The 19,234-nt window shown below is 42.2% G+C and overlaps 1 protein-coding gene across 4 annotated transcripts in view; it reads left to right on the forward strand.

Annotated features, from left to right (window-relative positions):
* The window catches only part of KIAA1210 (KIAA1210 ortholog), a 93,207-nt gene extending 74,756 nt beyond the window's left edge, over nt 1-18,451 (forward strand). For 2 of the 4 annotated variants that reach the window (XM_073361358.1, XM_073361356.1), the window contains exons 6-12: nt 663-728; nt 6,248-6,457; nt 7,926-8,022; nt 9,499-11,100; nt 11,825-11,976; nt 12,880-12,985; nt 16,274-18,451. In XM_073361358.1, the coding sequence (XP_073217459.1) occupies nt 663-728; nt 6,248-6,457; nt 7,926-8,022; nt 9,499-11,100; nt 11,825-11,976; nt 12,880-12,985; nt 16,274-16,449 (2,409 nt within the window). In that variant the 3' untranslated portion in view covers nt 16,450-18,451. The remainder of the gene's footprint in view (nt 1-662; nt 729-6,247; nt 6,458-7,925; nt 8,023-9,498; nt 11,101-11,824; nt 11,977-12,879; nt 12,986-16,273) is intronic. The other 2 variants (XM_073361357.1, XM_073361359.1) reach the window with 2 other exon arrangements.
* The last annotated feature ends 783 nt before the right edge of the window (nt 18,452-19,234 follow it).

Consider the following 19,234-nt stretch of genomic DNA (forward strand, 5'->3'; position numbering starts at 1 on the left):
TGTGTCTTGAAGATAAATATATTCAAGATTGTGAGATTCTCAGCTGCTTCTGTAATGGAGGCCATAATAATAACTCGGATTGAAACAGCCCAGGAATGAGGGACATTGGCAATTTGACTGAACCCATCTGTGAAGCTGACCATGCTATGAGACACATTTTTCATCAGAATCAATCGGATTCAAAGTAGCAGGGTCTTTTTTCAAGAACTTTCTTCCTACTTTAAAAACGTTTCAGCAATATTTTAGTGGGGAGAGGTATTTGAGTGAATCTAATCCTAGTTGTAAATCTGAATATCTAACCGTGGCAGAAGGTCAAAGTAACTTTTAAAACACTATAGGCTCAATTCTCCACTAAGGTGTATGTCCCCATCCTGCATATCTATCAAGGCACTGTGCTTTTGTACACTGTCCCCTGTCTACACAATATGAATCTGATAGCAGGATACAGGTATACATGTATGTAAGTTCCAGTCCCTTGTGTCTGATCACTGATGAGGAATGAACAAATGGCCAAGAGGCTATGCTATGAATTAGGAATCCTGCAACGACCCCTCCTAAGTTTTCCCTTTGTATTTTCTCATAATTATGCTTTTGTATTCAGTCCCAGATACCTGTGTGTAATGCGTCCCTTGACTTACCCTTTTCCTTATTTTATCCCACAGTCCTCCAACCCTGTTCAGCGCCATAGCTCTTTGAGTTTAGGTGGGACAGACAGTGAAGACGAACAGGTAAATAGTCGCTCTTTCTGTTACTAAAGTTTTCTGAGAGAGTGCATACAGGGTCTGTATGAAGCCAAATACGTGCCACATATTTACTGCTATATCTCTCTTCTGGGTAAAAAAAAGCCACTGTGAATGTGACCGTTCATGCACAAGCCAGAGAATGACGTGTGTGCCCAGAGAGACACGTGTCAGAGTTTTGAACAACAAACACATTCACACAAATTTTGAAGTCTGTTTGCAGATAACGCACAAACCCCTAATAAGTTGTTCATGGGAATAGCTTAGCTGGCTCTAGTGACATACTGCATACTCTGTTGTGTAACTTAGCAGGTATTGGTCAATCTAAGAGGCACAATATAATATTGCAAAACAATTCACTCCCCTATATACACCCTTAAGCCCTAACAGCAGCCACTGCTCAGTAAGTCCTGTCTGTCATCAGAAGATTGTGGGGGACACTCTACTCCTCTCTCAGACAAATGAGAATGGCTAGAGGAGTGGCATGTGTAAAGCTCTTGGCCCTTTCTAAACCCCAGGTGTCCTGGGGAAAAGGGACTGAGCTAAATTGCAGCTTGTCTTTAGTATATAACTGATAACTAGGAGCAGTTGATCTTCCAGTTAGCCCAGCACAACCTATCCCTGACCTAAGGAGGGGAGGGCTTAAGCCAGCTCTACTCACCAGCATATGTGCTTGAAGAACATGCCCGGGTGACCCTCCCCCAAACTATCCCTGCTGACTGCAGAGCAAGAGGGCATGTTTCCACCGACAGTAGCCTACTTTAGCCATTAAAGGCAGACCTAATGGTCCAGATTTCCCTTTCCAGCCACCCACTCTCCAACAGCCAATAAAGCAGTTGGGGAAACGATCCAACCCTCCCCAGGTGACCTCAAATGCCTGTTACACGAGTGGCCATCACTTATAAATAGGGCTGCAGAGGAGCTTGCCTACCCCATGAGATAGCCACTGCCTAGTGGGAGGGCTCTTCCTGCTCCCTGGCTACACCCCGAGCACCAGATATCTTCATCCCACCCTGATGGAGAAGAAAGGGAAGGGCCGTTTCATGGGGTCACAACAAATGCTGATCTGGCTGGAGTAGCATACTGCCCACCCCATACGGGAAACCTGCCAAAAAAGAAAAGAATTAACTCTTCAGTTATCTAGGAGGAACTGCAAGTAAGGCCAAGGCAGCATGGTGGCAGAAGATTGTGTACAGCCCCGTGCACCCTCCCGAGGGGGCGCCACTCACAAGGCCCTACTCAGGTAGAGCAGCGTCTCCAAGGCCAAATCCTCAGTCTCTAATTAAACTGCTCAGGAGGCCTTCTCTTCCCTTACACTCTCTCCTGCCAGCCTCTGAGAAGGATGGGAGGGGAGGGTGTTTTCCCAAGATGGACCCTGTTCCTCTGCCTGTGGTTGACAGCAAGTACTGCCTCGCCTGGTAGTTTCTGGCATTATTGCTTTCTGGAGTGGGGGGAGGATGCAAAGCTCTTTAGAAATGGCAGGCCTCTGCTCTCTCCCTGAGACCGTTTTCTCTTTCCCCCCGCAATTGCTGCTCTACCCAGAAAACTATATCTCCTAGTGGGTCACAAACTGGACTGGGCAAATAATGCTAAAGCCAAAGTGGTCCAAGTAACTTGCACTTTTTTTAAAAAAAATAAAAATCTCATTATGTGTATTGAATCCTTGGTTCAACTAATATTCTACCAGTGCTAGTCAAAATCAGTCTTTTTGCCCATTTATATTAGCCAGACTATCCTTTCCGTAGCCTGGCTACTGGTGGTTCCTTTTAATTTTTCCATATAAAATAATGTAAAATATCTGCTTCTTGCTGACCATGATTTCCTTCCCCCCCCTACTTTGCCTGTTTCATGTCCTGGTCTTCTATGGAGAAAGGGGGGAGAAGAGAAGTAACTTTCTGTGGCACAGAGTTCCAGTACTTGTCAGCTCCTGCTTTCTTCCTCCAATTTCCGGGAAGCTGTATAGGCTTTTTCTCCTTCTTCTCAGTGCAGCATCTGTCCTTTCTCCCAAAGATTTTCTCAGCAGCCTAGCTTGATGTTGTATTTACATTCATCTAAAATTAAGATGTCTTCCCTTAATCATCAGTTGTGCAGTAACATTTTTTCTCTTTGCTTTAATATCAAGCTATGAATTAGTAGAGCATGAACCAGTAAACTGAACAGAACAGCAATTATAAATCCATAGCTAGTTGTTCCATTTAACAGAATTCCCTTTGCTTCGTGCTAAGTAAAGAACAACTGGGCTTTATCACAGTCCTGGCTTAAGTGGATTTCACACCCATGTAATGGTTTGAGTTTAGCAGTCTGCTGGATTTGCTGAAATGGATGGGTAATGTGACATCAAGGCTTCCACTGGCTTCCAGGATTCTCTGAGTGCTTCTGCTGCTGTCTTCATCTTTAGGAAGCTGTCAGGGGGCATGTGTGTGACTCCCATCAGTGGCCTAAGTATTTATAAATGTACACTTCCTGACTGTTTAAAAGATAAGGATGGGCTGTTACTCCAAAAACATCACAGCAAATCTTTTTTGCCCCCCTTTCCCTCTTCCGGAGCTTTCACCCAGGGTTAAACTCCTTTGCCAAATGGCTGTTACAGCAATCTAACTTCCCTGTTGGCTGCTTTAACTCTAATTAATTAAAGAGCAAAGCGAAGTCCCAACACAGAAGGAAAGTTTCCTGGCCCAAACACTTCGCAAGGAAAATCCTCTCTAGTTGCAACATTTTCCTTCTGCTTGAATTCCAGTTGCAGCACAGATGTCTTCCCGTAATAGTCTAACCCAAACTTCCCCCTTTTACCTTAAAACAAAGCACTAAGGAGACGGCTTTCTATCTACTCTTCTTTAGGCTGCCCCAGAGAAGAGGAAATCACCATCCAATCAGTGTTAGGGAGAAAGTTTATCATCCCTAGAATCAGATCTTCCGCTGGTGTAAATTGTCATAGCTTTGGAGTCCCTGTCAAGACCTCCTCCAGCCCCAGGTTTCAGTAAATGTTGCTAGCCTATGAGAAGAAGACGGGTTACTGTGTCTAGACTTACAGGACAAAAATAAGCAAGTACTATTAATTGTTTTGTCCACCTATAAACTAGAGTTTCAGAGTTTGTGCCTCTTGAACGTGTGGCAATGCATCACATATCTTGCAAAATCAGGTACTGGTGCACATATAAGCCCAGCAACTGATTTTGCTGTATAAAACAGCATGTCCCTGACTGCAGGATCAGGCCTTTCATACATGAATTCAGAGTGCCACAAGTAATTTTAAAACTGTTAGAGGAAAGAACTTGTACGAGGGAAACGAGCAACAGTTACTGTTTTTTTTGTTGTTTTTGTTTTTTTCCCCTCCCTGTAAGATTTGCTGAACCTATTATAATTCTACAGGAGCAATAATAGTTTGCTGCTTTACTTCTTCTCCTGAATTTACACACTGTGAAAAAGAGAACCTAAAACTGAATTAATAAATTCAGTGTGGATTTTGTTTTAGCTCCATGAACTTAAAAAGTCAACAGTGATTAAGAAAGAGGGAGTTGCTTTTCTTTTTGTTAATTTAAAAGCATGTAATATATATATCTAGACTAATACTGTAGATCAGACGGGGAAAGCCTTTTTAGAGCACAGCTCCAGTTCCAATCTTGCATTTAAAACCCAAGCTGAGAATAAGTACTTTCCTAGAATCAGAGTAAAAGGATTTTTAATAAATTTTAGGCAACCAGATGCAACCTGATGGTTTGAATTAAATCTGACAGGCCTTGTCCCAGGCCAAGATTGAGAGCAGATAGTTTCTTAAAGTGACCGTACTATGTATCGCTGGAGGATCTTGAAGATCATGATTCTTCTTTAATGCACAATACTGTGTTTCATCATGGTCATCAATATTTTCATCTGAAGTCTTAAGTCTGTGAGTTTCTGACTTTATGGGCTCAGCGAATCTAAAATATTCATTTATTAAATACTTGCCCAGGGGTCTTTACAATGGAATTTTCATCTGAAAGGAGCTATGTAGCATCCTTATAAGGCTATTTCCCCATGTATTCTCACTGTCTGATGTATGCCTACCAACCCTGAGACTGAAACAGAGTAATAAGACATTATAACTTCCCCATACTATTTGTAATGTGGCAAACTCTGCACATTCCCTTCAGAGAGGTTTGTAGGAACTTTTTATTTGGTCGGCATAGATTACTCCTTCTTGACCCTGTTTTAAATTCAAGCAAACCCAAAATGAGAGTGCCAAACTCAATCCAAATGTTTCACTGGGTATTGTGGTGGAACCATGGAAAACCGCAGATTTCTCACACCTATAAAGCTTGCTTGAAGTGTCTATGCCTCTGTGCGAACCTTCCAGCAAACCTGGTCTGAGTTTCAAGTTTGTAACAAAACCACACAAACTTTGCATGGTTTTGGGTTTCACTGCACACGTTTCCCCTGACTCCCTTTATAATAGCATCATTTCTTGCTAAGATGACAAATATTTGATTCCCAAGGATAGCAGTGTTGTGGGGCTGTCTTGTGCGTAGTGTATTTATCTCAAAAATAGTACAGGACTGCTAGACGGAAAGGGACATGTGACTTCTGTTGCGATTTGAGGGAGAGGGAAGAGTGAAAGAACAAATTAATCGATAGTAACTTTCTTAGAGTTGGTGGGGAACAGAGAGTGGTCCTTCTTTTGTGACCTTCAGCAATCATACTGCTGCAGCGTATCTGCTTGCTGTCATGAGGAAAAGCAAGACGACCTTGTTATAAAAATGGCAGCAGTGTCTCCTGCTGGTACAAGAAGATATTGCTAACTGCTCATTCAAATAGGAATTGGGAGAGGAATGTGACTGTGTGTCTCTCACTTGTTTCTCCAGCAAAAAAAACTTCAAAAACAGACTCCAACAAGAAACTACAGAATTGGAATTAATTTGCAAACTGGACACCATTAAATTAGGCTTGAATAAAGACTGGGAGTGGATGGGTCATTACACAAAGTAAAAACTATTTCCCCATGCTAATTTTCCCCATACTGTTACTCACACCTTCTTGTCAACTGTCGGAAATGGGCCATCCTGATTATCACTATACATTTTTTTTTCTCCTGCTGATAATAGCCCACCTTAATTGATTAGTCTCGTTATAGTTGGTATGGCAACACCCATTTTTTCATGTTCTGTGTGTGTGTGCGTGTGTATCTTCCTACTGTATTTTCCACTGCATGCATCCGATGAAGTGGGTTTTAGCTGATACAGATTAACACAGCTACCACTCTGAAAGCTGTCTCACTTGTGTGTACAATGCCATTGATCAGACAAAACTGAGTGTAAATGTTAATTGCAAGTAGAAGCAGATATAAAAATGGACACATCCTGGAAGCGTGTCTGTTTTATGCACACACAAAAATTCAGCTGTTAATATTTTTATAGATCTAATTTTGAGTATATTTGCTTCTAAACCAATGTGGTGAGACAGGCAATGGGAACCAGGATCAGATGCACAGAAAATCTGAGCAAAATTAATAGCGATGTGTTTGTGTTTTGTAGGTACCCTTTGATGCTTCCTCTAGACCTGTCAGCCCTTTGTCCCCTGTGGCGCTTGTGATTCCAGCAACACAAGTCAGCAGCTTGCTTCCCGTTGACTTCGACACCCCGGCCAGTCCCATGGGCTGCCTAGATACCTCGGCAGCTAGGCACAGGATAGCAATAAACCCGCGAAAACAGAGAGTTTTTACCAGTAAGAACCAGCAAACGCCTGTAAGTCTTTTCTGGAGGATGAGTGCAAAGCAAAGGGAGACGGGTGCAAGCGTGCACAGCTTTTGCTGTTCTTCCCCTGCTCTGGGGTTCATGAATGTGTTATACAGGAGGATAAGTGATTAAAGCCAATGGGAATCTTCCCGTTGGCTTTAATAGAGACTGGAACAGACACCTACTCCTATTTTGGCCTTAAAACTCTGACTGAATGCCCAGGAAGGGGAGAATTTTGTTACAGTGAGAATTTGACATGGGAATAATCAATAGAATAGAGAACTCTGTAGCTGTCTCAGAGCTAGTCCAAAAATGGGAATTCTTTTCCAAGGAAATTTTTGAATGAAACTAAAATTTTGTTTGGTTTGGAATTTTTCACTGAAATGATTCACAGTTAATTTGTTTTGTTGCTGTCATTCCAATTGAAATGAAAATTTCTCTCTTTTTGGTCCCCTCCCTCCCCCATTTCTCTATCCCACCTCCCTTTTCCCACTGGAAGGAAAAGAAAGGGGGGAACCCCAAAACCAAAATGCCCCTCTGCCATGTACAATGGCCAAACCGGACAGTCTCTATGCAAAAGAATAAATGGACCCAAATCAGACGTCAAGAATTATAACATTCAAAAACCAGTTGGAGAACACTTCAGTCTCCCTGGTCACTCGATCACAGACCTAAAAGTGACAATAGTACAACAAAAAAACCTTCAAAAATGGACTCCAACGAGAAACTGCTGAACTGGAATTAATTTGCAAACTGGACACCATTACATTAGGCTTGAATAAAGACTGGGAGTGGATGGGTCATTACACAAAGATGCCACTTTTTTCCCCCTTAATGTTACTCACACCCTCTTGTCAACTGTTAGAAATGGGCCATCCTGATTACCACTACAAAAGGTTTTCTTCTCCTGCTGATAATAGCTCACCTTAACTGATCACTCTCATTATAGTGGGTATGCCAACACCCATTTTTTTCATGGTGTGAATGTGTGTATCTTCCTGCTGTATTTTCCACTGCATGCATCCGATGAAGTGGGTTTTAGTCTGCGAAAGCTTATGCTCAAATAAATTTGTTAGTCTTTAAGATGCCACAAATACTCCTTGTTCTTTTTGCTGTTACAGACTAACATGGCTACCACTATGAACTGATGATGACATCTTTGATTTGTTCTGTTCTGTACACCCATGTAACTTTGTGATGTCTTGAAAACGCCCTCTCTCAAAATATATCTGTCTTAGAATGTTTCTGGTACTCACCAAAAACTGAAGTACTGTATTTGTAGTTTTAAAGCTTTGATGTCTTGCTGTGTAATTCATTGGAGTAGCAACATTTCATTCATTGTATTGTTGAAGTTACAATACAGGGATTTTTTTTCTTGTGTATGTTTATATTTTTCAAAATGAAGTTACATACAGTTGGGTTGGTTCAAAGTAAAGACTTTTGCACAAAACTTAAGTGTCTTTTTGAATCCCACTAGCTGGAACAATTGGAAAAGGAGCAGAGTCTTCCTGTAACTGCAGAAAAGAAAAGTACAACAAAATTCCTTGATGCTGACCAGTATGAAAATCGGGCAGGTAAGGCATAATTCTGAAGGCTAAATTGTTAAGTCTGTTAACAGAATTCTGTTTTAAAACTTTTAAAACTAGGCAGCGTTTACTTTTTTAAAAAAATCCCCAACTCCATCCCCTCTGCCTGAGAGCCGTCAGACTGCTTGAAAGTGAGGGAAAAAAATGATGAACTCTGTGGAAGGCTGTCTGAAGACATCACACTGGGCGTAACATTTTCCAAAAGCGTCTATATCTCACGGGAGCCTAAATCTCATTAATTCTGCTTCTAAGTAACCTAGGCACTACTGAAAATTTTATCCTACATCTGTAAATACTGCCTGAGCATTATACCTTTTGGAACAAACCATCTTGTGAGACAGTGTAGTGTGACTTTAAATAGCTTATGTACAAGCAGGTCCAATTTTCCTCTATTTTTTGGCTGATAATTGATCCTCTCTGCCAGTGTTTCCCAAACTTCAGATGCCGCTTGCTCAGGGAAAGCCCCTGGAGGGCCTGGCCGGTTTGTTTACCTGTTGTATCCACAGGTTCTGCCAATTGTAGCTCCCACTGGCTGCGGTTCGCTGTTCCTGGCTAATGGGGGCCGCGGGAAGCGGCAGCCAGTATGTCCCTCGGCCCGCGCCGCTTCCCGCAGCCCTGAACAAGTGGCGTCCCAAGTCTGGGAAACGCTGCTCACTGCAATAGTAAAATCCACTGACATTTCTCCCAAACAGCCCATTTTTATAATCCCTGATTTTGATCAGTGCGTTTTAAATGCATTGGTTGATTGTAACATTGTCAGTGTTTTGTTAAACCAAACTCAAGGCTTGATCCTGCAGGATGCTAAGTGTTGCCTAAGACGTACTTAGCGTCTGCAAGCCATATTGAAGTGAACAGGGATTGAGGGTTCTTAAAATCTCACAGTTCTGCGTGGTATGTAGTTGGGCATCTCTTTGCCACTATTTCTGGTGTATTTGATGTAATCCGTGAATTCAGCTTTTGTGAAAGGGGGCAGTTCTAGAGATCGAGGTTCCAAAGCCAAAGAACAGGAACAGTGCAGATATCAGCTGGGTGAGCTTCCCTACGCTGCTCTTCCAGATGTTGCATCCCTGAGACTACCAGTAATAGTGCCAATAGTTATGGTGATTTTACTGATGTGGATACTGTCACACTAGGATCTGAACGGAAAGCAACAATGCATTTGATACACCAGCTGCTGAGCAGGCACCTGGCAACAGCCGCTTTCAGCTATTACTATTACTTGGCTGGCTTCCACTGGGAATATAATGTATTTCATTACCAGTCTCCTGAGCCAGCCAGTCCATCCCCATTTTTAAGTATGTTTGTCAGCCTGGGGCATCTAGTAAATGGTATCCAGATATTGGGAAACTATTAGCAAATGACCACAGTACCTACTATGAATTACAATTGAAGGGGGTTTGAGGAGTGCAGGAGTCTTCATTGTAACCATCAAGCATAAATGTGTTTTTCTTTTGTTCAACACAGGTTCATTGGTCTGGGAGGAGAATAATGGAAAAGGAAATGGTGCTCAGGAGACACAGAGGATAACAAAGACTGACAATTCCACGAGTGACCCTTGGAATTCTGTATCCCCTGCAGACGTAGTTTGTACTTTGCTAGAAGAGGATGCATGCCCTATAGAAACAGATCATCAATCTAAAGTAACACTGTCCTTTCCAAACGTGCAGTCTTCTCTAGCAAAGTCTGAGGAGCAGAACAAGGCAGAGGAAGTATTGGTACCTTACTGCTCTGATGAATCTATTGGTGAATTCAAACTACTTCTGCAAAATACATATGAAGTAATTGAACTTTCTGAATCTCTACAGACTGAACCAGAAGCAGTTGTATTTCAGGACACATTAGCATCTGACTTGTATGGCATTTCCATGGAAAAGGAGGACATAAATAGTTTGGCAGATGCCACAAAGGTATCCTTAAAACAACCTGTAGACCAAAGTGACAAAGAGCCTAGAGACAGTGGTGTGGCACTTGTAGAAAAAGTGGAAGATCAGCCTTATACCAATGAGAACAACTTCATCTGGCCTGATTCAGATCCTGCACTGTGTCTGTCACAGGTTCTTTTAGCCACTTTGGAGACTTCCTCTGAAGTGGAGTGGATGGCTGTTTCGGTGCTGGAAAATACCCCAGCAGCAAAAGATGATAAAGAAATGTGCAAAGTTACAGAACTTCAGCCATCCAAAGACCATGTAGATTCAAAAACATCCCTACAAAAAGACTCGGTTGTTTCTGTGTCAGATATAGATTGCATGCTGCCTCAGAGTAAAGTGAACAAGGAGCTACATTTTAAACCAGAAATAATGCATGGTCCTGTTTCAAAGGCTAGCCAAAGCAATCAGGAGACAGATGCATCCAACAACTTGGAAAAACATTCTATCGGATGCCTTGCCGCCTCCAGTTTGGCTGGCTTCAAGAGTTGTATCCCTCTTAGTGGTTCTAAGCAGAACCAGTTAGGTGGTGTAACTTCTCAAGAGAAAACAAGGAAAGAGAGCAAATCCCCAGAGGAAAATGTAAAGACTCCACTGAAATCTGCTGCTACAAAACCAGTTAGATTTACTATTGCTCCTGCCTGGCAAAGATCTCTTTCTGGGGGTTCAAATTCCAAGGAAGATTCCTGTGCTAGAAGCTCCCCATCCTCTCCCATAAGACCAGAGTTGTTTGAAGGAACAGCTCACTTGGATACTACCAGGCAAGAGTCTACAAAAAATAAGCCTGAAGGTTTTGAGAGGGATAATGAGAGCAACAAGCCCAGTTTGAATTCTTCCATGGAGGGGGCTGAGCATGAAACACAGAATGCTGAAAACCCATTTGGGATCAGACTGAGAAGAACATCCTCTTTGCTAAAGTACCACAGTGAATCTCCAAAGCAGATTCCATTAGCTGTTCACACCCCCTCTTCTGGTTCTGTCAAGGAGGATCAAAAATCACTAGGCACTGGGAGGCCACCTCACGGCCTTCCAGGCCACCAAAAAGCTTTAGCTAAAAAATCAGCTGTCGTGGAAGAGAAAAATGCCCCCAAAACAAAATCTGAAGAAGTCTCAAAGAAGCAACACTCTAACAAAGTTTCAGGTATTTACGCTGTACTTGTATCCAAAGACTGTAATGGCCTTGCACAGCCATTATTCTCAATAAAGGCAAACCAGGGACACAAAAAGGGTAAAAAATTTCTTTAATAGCCTTGACCCTGAAATACAGGATCCTATTCAGCCCTGTTGTAACTCAGCTGATGTCGTTTTGGACTTGTATCTTGGGTTTAGGCTATTCAAGAAAATTCTTAAGTTCCACCATACAATATGTTCAAGCTAGAATAGTAACAGAGCATCAGAAATATAAAATGGGCCATTTCTTTCACATGGAGGTGTTTTTGTCCAGATTTTGTGGAATTTGTAGAATTTGTTTTGCAGCTAATTGTCAGGCCAATGCAATTTAGAAAGAAACCAGGTATCACACTAGTTGTGATTCCCCCCCCCCCCTAAAAATTTGGGAAACGAAAAGGCAACGTGTCTCTAACTGGATTACATAACAGAACAATGGTAGTCATTCTGCATTTAGCCTGTACTGTCAGGACGTTGCTTTGAGGGCTGTATCCTGTCCTGATTGACTTTAAAGACTCCAGTAGATAAAAAGGACAAACATCCTTGCAAAGGAACAAAGACAAAATCAGCAGGGAAATTAATGTAATCTACACCCTTTTCAAAGTGTATTCACTGGAGGATTTATAACACAAAACTATTCAGGTTTTGACAGACTTGCCCTAAATCCCTTCTTTACTTCCAAAATTCTTCTTTTATAGAAAAAGTCCCTAGTCCGCATTTGGAAACTGTTACCTCTGAACCAGCTTGGGTGTCCATGGCAAAACTAAAGCAGAAAGGTTTCCAGGGTCATCCTCTTGCCAAAGGACATAAAAGGGAGGACAAAACTTTGACCAAAATGGATCAAGAGGAGGTACGGTACTGAGTGGCTGGTAGACTAGAACCATTGTGAATACTGACAGTCTGACCAGATGCCTCTACACAATACTAAATTTGATGTTCTTGGACAGCAGGTTTTTAGTAATGCGTATAACCAAATTTTCAAAACCAATTTCTAATGTGCCCACAGACAATTGCTGATGCAAATGAATAGATGTGTATTTGGCCATATCTGCAGCTCAGGTACTTGGAATTTTGGGGTCAGACTCAGCAATACACCTTTCCTACACTAGTCATTTTTGTGCCTCTTATATTCTGAACCATGCCAGAGGTCTGCCCAATGCCCAGGACAATTTAAAGCTGCCATAAAAAGCTGCTCTAAGTTATGGCAGTTTTCCGCAGCCCCTGCTCTGCCATTGAGAACAGTGGTTCTGGCAGTGGACTTGGAGGCAAAAGGTTTGTGGTTCATCCACAGATTTCCTGTGTGACATTGGGCAAGTCATTTGACCTGTGTCTCATTTTCTTAATCTGTAAAATGGGGATAATTGTCCTCTTTGCAGGGCTGTTGCGAAGTTGAATTCAGTAGTATTTGTAAAGGACTTGGTGATCCTTGGATAGATAATGCCAAGGAAGGACAAAGCAGTATTGTTGTTTCAGTAATCATTGTGATCATAAATGTATTACAGATTTAATGGTAAGTGGATACGATATCACAAGTAATGATTGTTAAACATGCCATTGAAAAGCCGTGTAAAGAGAGAACCACCTGGCCTGCCTTGGTATATTCCCCATAGCACCTGCGCCCTGTTTCTATTTCTCTTCTGGTGAATTCTCAAAGTGCACCTCTGATTGAATCTTAAAGGGGAGCTGCTTCCTGTGTGTAATTATTTACAGTTGCTGGTTTCCTTATTTGCATTCTTTGTTTTTTCCCTTAAAGCGAGTGACCTGTGCGAGTGAGAATTTATTGGGGAAGAACGTAACTCCCAGCCTGTGTGCTCAGGAGAAGAAATCCCAAATGAAGATCACTATGTCTGCTGCAGCAGGTGTGTGTATGTGTGTGTGTATATATTTTAAGTGTGTGTGTGTGTCCAAGTGTGTGTTTCACTAGTGACTTCTTGGGTGTGTCCATTTTTGGCTGCCCAGCCTGAGAAACCTTTAATCTTCAGAGGGTGGATGCTCAGCTTTTTCACCCACTAGACTGTGTCCAGACATGTTGAGAATGCTACACCCCTGCTTACTCCATCCCCAGAGCAGGTGGGTGGGTGGTTAAAAGATAAAAGTTCCATCCTCAGCCCACTTGCTAAAGTTCCTGAACCAGGGTGTGGAAGGGGTGGTTGGTGATGTAGTGACTCACTGTGACTAGAGGTCAATAGTAAATTACAACCTGCAGGGAGTAACCGTGGCTCAGAGAGGTGTGTGCCTCATGGTGCTTTCTGAGCAGACTGATCCAACTTATGCCCCAGCCCTTGTTCAGGGCTATGCCTAAAATCAGAGTTGAGCTGGAACTGTGTGCAGATAACACTAATCAGACTTGCAGCTAAGAGTATATTTTACTGAATGAAATGTATTAATGTCAAAGCTTTCCTGTAAGTAAGTGAATAGACTTTCTCGCCTTCCTCCCCATCCTGGGTCGCTGACATAGCAATGGATGACTGGCTGAGGAATCGCAGTGAGAGAGCAGTGCTGCGTTAGCTGCAGCTCAACAGTGTGTGATTCAGCTATGATCCATTTTTTTTCCTTTAAGGATTCCATTTTGTGCCAGCTTCATTTCCAGACTTGGTAAACTCGGTACAAAGCTAGACAATTGTAAGCAGTTAGGAAGTTTGAGAAGTCTCCTTTTGGAGTACTGTCACGGCGGGTCTGAATATTACTCCCATGCCTCTGCTGGAGTCACCTGGATTTTCACTTTGGCTGAAATTCATGCCACCCATGAAAGTTGCAGCAGTACTAAACCTTTCTTTGCATTGTCTTGCTCCAGGGATCATCCTGGTGTACAATGTCTTTTCCCCACAGTGGTAGCACTATGGTCACTCAATTCTTTCACCTCTTGAAAATTCTGAATATCTCTGACTTATGTTGATGTTCTCAAGAAAATCACCATTACCCAACAGTTCAGAAAAACACCAGGCCCTGCTGCCAGCATTGTCCCCACATGACCAACAAAACAGGAAGACTTTCAAAACTTAGACTCCCCTTGCTTTACTCCTATTAAAGGAGCCAATAATTTGACTTGGCTGAGGGGCAAGGAGTGTATATAATTTCCAGAGCTAGTGGTAACCTTGGACACACTTTTTGTCTTGTAAATGGCTGTTGCAAAAGTTTTCTTTCTACACTTTTCTTTCTACACTTGCCTGTATGATATGCATCCCATACAAGTCAGCAGGTGCGGCTTGGTGCATGTATAGCACAAGGTAAAATGGGATGATTAGGACAGAGTTCTGAGAAACCAGATCCTGCATTGGCAACTGCTCATAGCAAATGTCAGACCTAAAAGGGGATTGCTTATTTAGACTCCCAATTAGCATGATAAGGCTTGTCCTTAAGCCCGTCTCCTCAGATGTGCCCGTTCTCTGTCTACACTCCACCGCCCTTTTTTAATCCTATGCTCTTGAGACTGTCCAAGGCACTTGAGACTGACTTTCAATCAGTACAGAGGAATATGGGTATAATCTTCATAAGTGTCCAAGTCCCTTTTTCAAAAGTGACTTAGGCACTTGGGAGCCTAACTCCCTTTGAGACTTGAGGCCCAGATTTAAAAAAGGTATTTAAGCCTGCTGGAACCTAAATCTTATTAACTATCAATGGGATTTTGGCTCCTAAGTGCCTAGTTCCCTTTTGAAAAATGAGATGTAGGCTCCTAAATCATTTAGGTGTGTCACTGTTGAGTGCAGCAGTGCCTGAATACCTTTAAAAATCTGGGCCTACGTCCCTACATTATGTAAGCACTGTTGAAAAAGTTATCCTACATCTGGAGCTTGACCTGGTGCTTATTAGGGGAGCTCTGTCCCTTCCACTATAGTCTGCCCCCGGCAGGGCTACCCTGGCTGAGGCCCAATGTCCTACTGAGCTGATCCCAGGGACAGGCTTTGCCTACAGGTGTTATCAGGGTGAATGGGCATTTTTTTATTGGTCTCAACATCAGCAGGATCAAGGCCCCTTGTGCTTAACTTTACTTGTGCCCATAAATAGCTTCTATTCATGTTTGTGTTGAAGCACGGCTGCCTTGCCCCCCGCTTCCTGTATGCCATGCAAAGACTTGTAGATACTTACTAAACATAAGAAAAAGTTTGGCTTTTTCAGGCCCTGATTTATATTTCCAAATGAAATAGTCTGTTGGAGTGAAAGGAGAGTGTCAAATGGCTTGTGAACTGTCCCTCAAGATATTTTAGTTGCTTATGTGTAAGGCTGCATTCTGTCCTGTCTCATGCAACCTGTCAGAAGACATCAGTCTTCAATATTTTCTATAAGATCGATAAAGTAGGCGTCTTTTAAATAGTAGCTCAGAGCCTTACCAGCAACAGTATCAACATTCCTTAGCATCTGCCGATGTCACCAGGCTTGTGATAGGCTGCAGATTTCAAAAACTATATTTGAAAAGAATATCTAGTCACATTATCCTAGCAACTTCCATCCCCTCTGGCTAACATGTCCGAGAAGATGTAGTATGGGTTTCATGCATATTTTTTTCCGAATAGCATTTTTATAGTAGAAGTATTTTTGTTGGCAGTAAAGACTGGAAGGTAAATCTCTAGGCCATTCAGTGTTGAAGATGCATATCGTTCTCTGCTAGCCCAAGGTAAACTTGGAGTGATTCTTCCCATGCAGCGCATGATCATATGGCTGATTCCTAGAGCCACTTTGCATTGTGTAACGCACAAATTAGCCTGTGGAATTCCCTGCCACAAGCTAGAATTGTGGCCAAGAGTTTTTAGCAGGATCCAGAAAGCAATTGGATATTTATATGAACAACAAAATGATAATCCCTCAGGAATTTTGGAAAAATTTACTCATGCGTCAGGGCTTAAGCCCTCCCCTAAATTTTGGGAGTTGGGAGAAAGGCTATCCCCATAAGTGCCTATTACAGAGTTTCTGAAACCTTCGCCTGAAGCAGCTGGAACTGGCCATTGTTACAGACTGGGTACTGGTCTCTGGACCACTGGTCAGATCTAGTCTGGCAATTCCTCCTTTTATCTCTGTTGCTTTGTGAAATTGTGTCACTTTCGGTTTTGTTTCGCCTCTAGATGATCTCACTTTAAAGAGCAGGAAAAAAAGTTAGCATAAGTTCTGTCTAACTCTCCTGTGTTCTGATGACTGACTGGCATTGTTCTCAGCAGTTACACTTGGACCTATGGCTCAGGAGTCGTCTGTGGTCCCCACCGCTGAAAAGGAAACGAGACAATCCTGTAATCTGCCAATGACACCGTGCAGCTCTGTTGAACCACCCTGGCTGTCCCTGGCCAAGAAAAAAGCCAAAGCTTGGAGTGAAATGCCTCAGATTGTTCAATAGCAAATGACAAGAGTGTCCTCCTCTGTGTTGCCAATAACTGTATTAACTCCATATAGTAACTTCTTCGCTGAGACCATCTGTGGGGGGATGAGATAAAAGCCTTAGAACGTTCATCACAGACTGTAGCTGTGAATGTGTGAAGAAGAAATGCCATTGATGGGTTGACTTGCAGTAACCGCCAGCATTAGGAAACTGAGCATTTTCCACGACAAAATACTATGAAATTCCAATTGACGGATTCATACTGATTACACGTTTGACTAAAAGACAGTGGTGCTCTAAGAGGAGGCGCTTCATGCCTTTGAAGCATTTCCTTTCTAAAAGGGGAGGTTAAAGTACCCTGCACACAATACAGTATTCTGCATGATTTCACTTTGAGCATTGAATTTGTTTGGTGTCACAAAATGGTTTTAGAACTCTGCACTGGAGCATCCAGACCGGCTGTCGCTGATGTAGTAGCATTTATGTCTCTAGGGCAGGTCTGACTGTGCTTCTGATTTTTAACGTCTCTGTTTCTTAAATGAAATAAGACACAAGCAGCAAGGCAGATTTAGGGGATTCTTACTACTTAGGTGGCTAGAGTCACTCTGCCTTGGGCCTTATGCCTTGTATTATACCACCTACTGGTCAGGCCCAGAACTGTACTGCCTTTGTGTTCTATTGTAATGTATTTTAAAAAATCAATACCTTCTAAGGACTGGATTCTCGTCAGTTACCTCTGTAAATCTGGAATAACTCCACTGACCTTAACGTAGTTTGGAGATGCTGAATTTGGTCCTTATATCTAAGTTGAAATCTTTATAAATTTCTAGCATAGAGCAATTTCTCTTCCTAAGCCTCTTTTGTGAAATGTCCCTGCTAAAGGCAGAGGTGGGGAAGGTTTGACCCACTCTTGTTTTCTGTGAAGAAGGATGCCTGTTTGCCACAAACAGCATCCCACTGTCCATATCCATGGCACTATGGTTTTTAGACTATTTCCTTTACAGTTTAGAGGGGAAAAAAAAGATGCACTCAACATTCACCCTTACCCATCAGTACATAACTGGAAGCTGAAGCTGACCATCTATCTAAAGACACACAGCTGGCAAACAGCTGCTCTTTTAGAGTCCAATTCTGCTGCCACTGAAGTCTGTAGGAGTCTTGTCACTGACTTTTATGGGAGCAGAATCAGATCCTTTAAAAATAAACTTTGTAAAATGACTTAGTGACATCAGTGTCATGACAACCAAACCGCTCCTGCCTGTACATTGCACATTTGCTAAACATTTTCTGTGTACAGCAAATGAAAACATTGAAGTATGACTTGTCTGAGAGAGTCTCTCTTTCACAAACAAGTTGGGTAGCATCTTTAATGTGAAACAACGTTTGACCTTGGAGTAACCCCTTATCTGGACTCCCTCTTATTGGCTCTGGCCTGAATTTAAATGCGTCCCTACTTCTGAAATCTGTAGCCACTGCTCATGAAGATTGTGCAACTCTTATTCATGTGGCTGAACAGCTTACTCGCACAAATAGTCCCACTTAAATTAATGGGTCTGCTCTGATGAGTCACTGTTTATCGGAAAGAGTAAAGGTTTCACAGTCAGTTTGCTAATACAGGCCTGTTTTCCTTCTACTTAGTGTCTGTTTTAAGACCTTTATCTCCTCCTGCAAGGTACCGGAGCACTTGTATTTGTCTAAAGTTTAAAAGTATTATGTAAAAACAAATTTAAACATTATCTACTATGGTTTTCTACAGGTGACATCACAAACATGGTTTACGGACCCTCTGTTTAAAATATGCACTTTCCTATATACTGCTATTTCTCTCCTGTTCTTTGCCAGTCTGGATTGCAACCACACACCTAAACTACTGCAAATAACAGCATTTATCTATTCCCTTGTTGCTTTTGTTCTTGATATTGTGTCTCGCATTTTCTGTATGGTATGTATATACGTTTTTGTAATCCTCACCTTTGGAGGTCCCCCTTTTGTATTCTATTCCCATATTTGGTTTACTATTAAATGCTATTGTCATGATTGAATTTTTCAGGGTTTGGATGCGTTGTGATTTGTGGAGGGGAGGGACTGGCATTAGGGAAATAGACCTTTAAGAGGAACTGTTTGTGCTGGGTGGGTTGATATACTGTATAGATTCCAGGTTGGGGGAAACTCTACCTACAGGGCTTTGGACTGAGCATCACAGAGGTGAGGGACTGTCTTTAGTCTTCTTTGAAGTCATTGGACAATTGATGCAGTCTCTTTTGGGGTATGGGGTTCTTTCAGTGATTCTGAAATAAAGCTCTGGGTTGTGCCTTGCTATGTGGACCTTGAAGTCAGCAGGACCAAGGGGCTGGCACAGTAGCACTGATGACAGGAATGGAGCTTAAGCTCTTGATGAACTGGAATATCAGTAATTATTGTTTTTGTTTTTTTAAATTAGTTGATCAGAAGAATTTGGTGACCAGAGAAGACGTTCCCTACTCCTTACAGCAGAACTGCTGCTGCCTGGACAGGAAGCTATTCTAGAAATCCTTATTATATATATTTTACTGACTCTCCATGAGAAGGATTCTGTAAAGTTCTATAGTATGTTTGTTTATAGAAACTGAGCAATAGGCTGCCCTAACAAAATCAAAGTGTATGGGCCTTATGTTAGGCCTACCAGCCTCAATTAACAGTTCCTAATAACAGTCCATTTAAACATCCAGCTGGTTATACTGCATGATGCACTTTGGGGTACAGCCAGGGAGCAGGTACCTTTGGCTGTCAAGCCAGGGGATAGAAATGCTATAGAATGTTTATC

Source organism: Lepidochelys kempii, chromosome 9 (assembly GCF_965140265.1).
Source record: "Lepidochelys kempii isolate rLepKem1 chromosome 9, rLepKem1.hap2, whole genome shotgun sequence".
Taxonomy (NCBI): Eukaryota; Metazoa; Chordata; order Testudines; family Cheloniidae; genus Lepidochelys; species Lepidochelys kempii.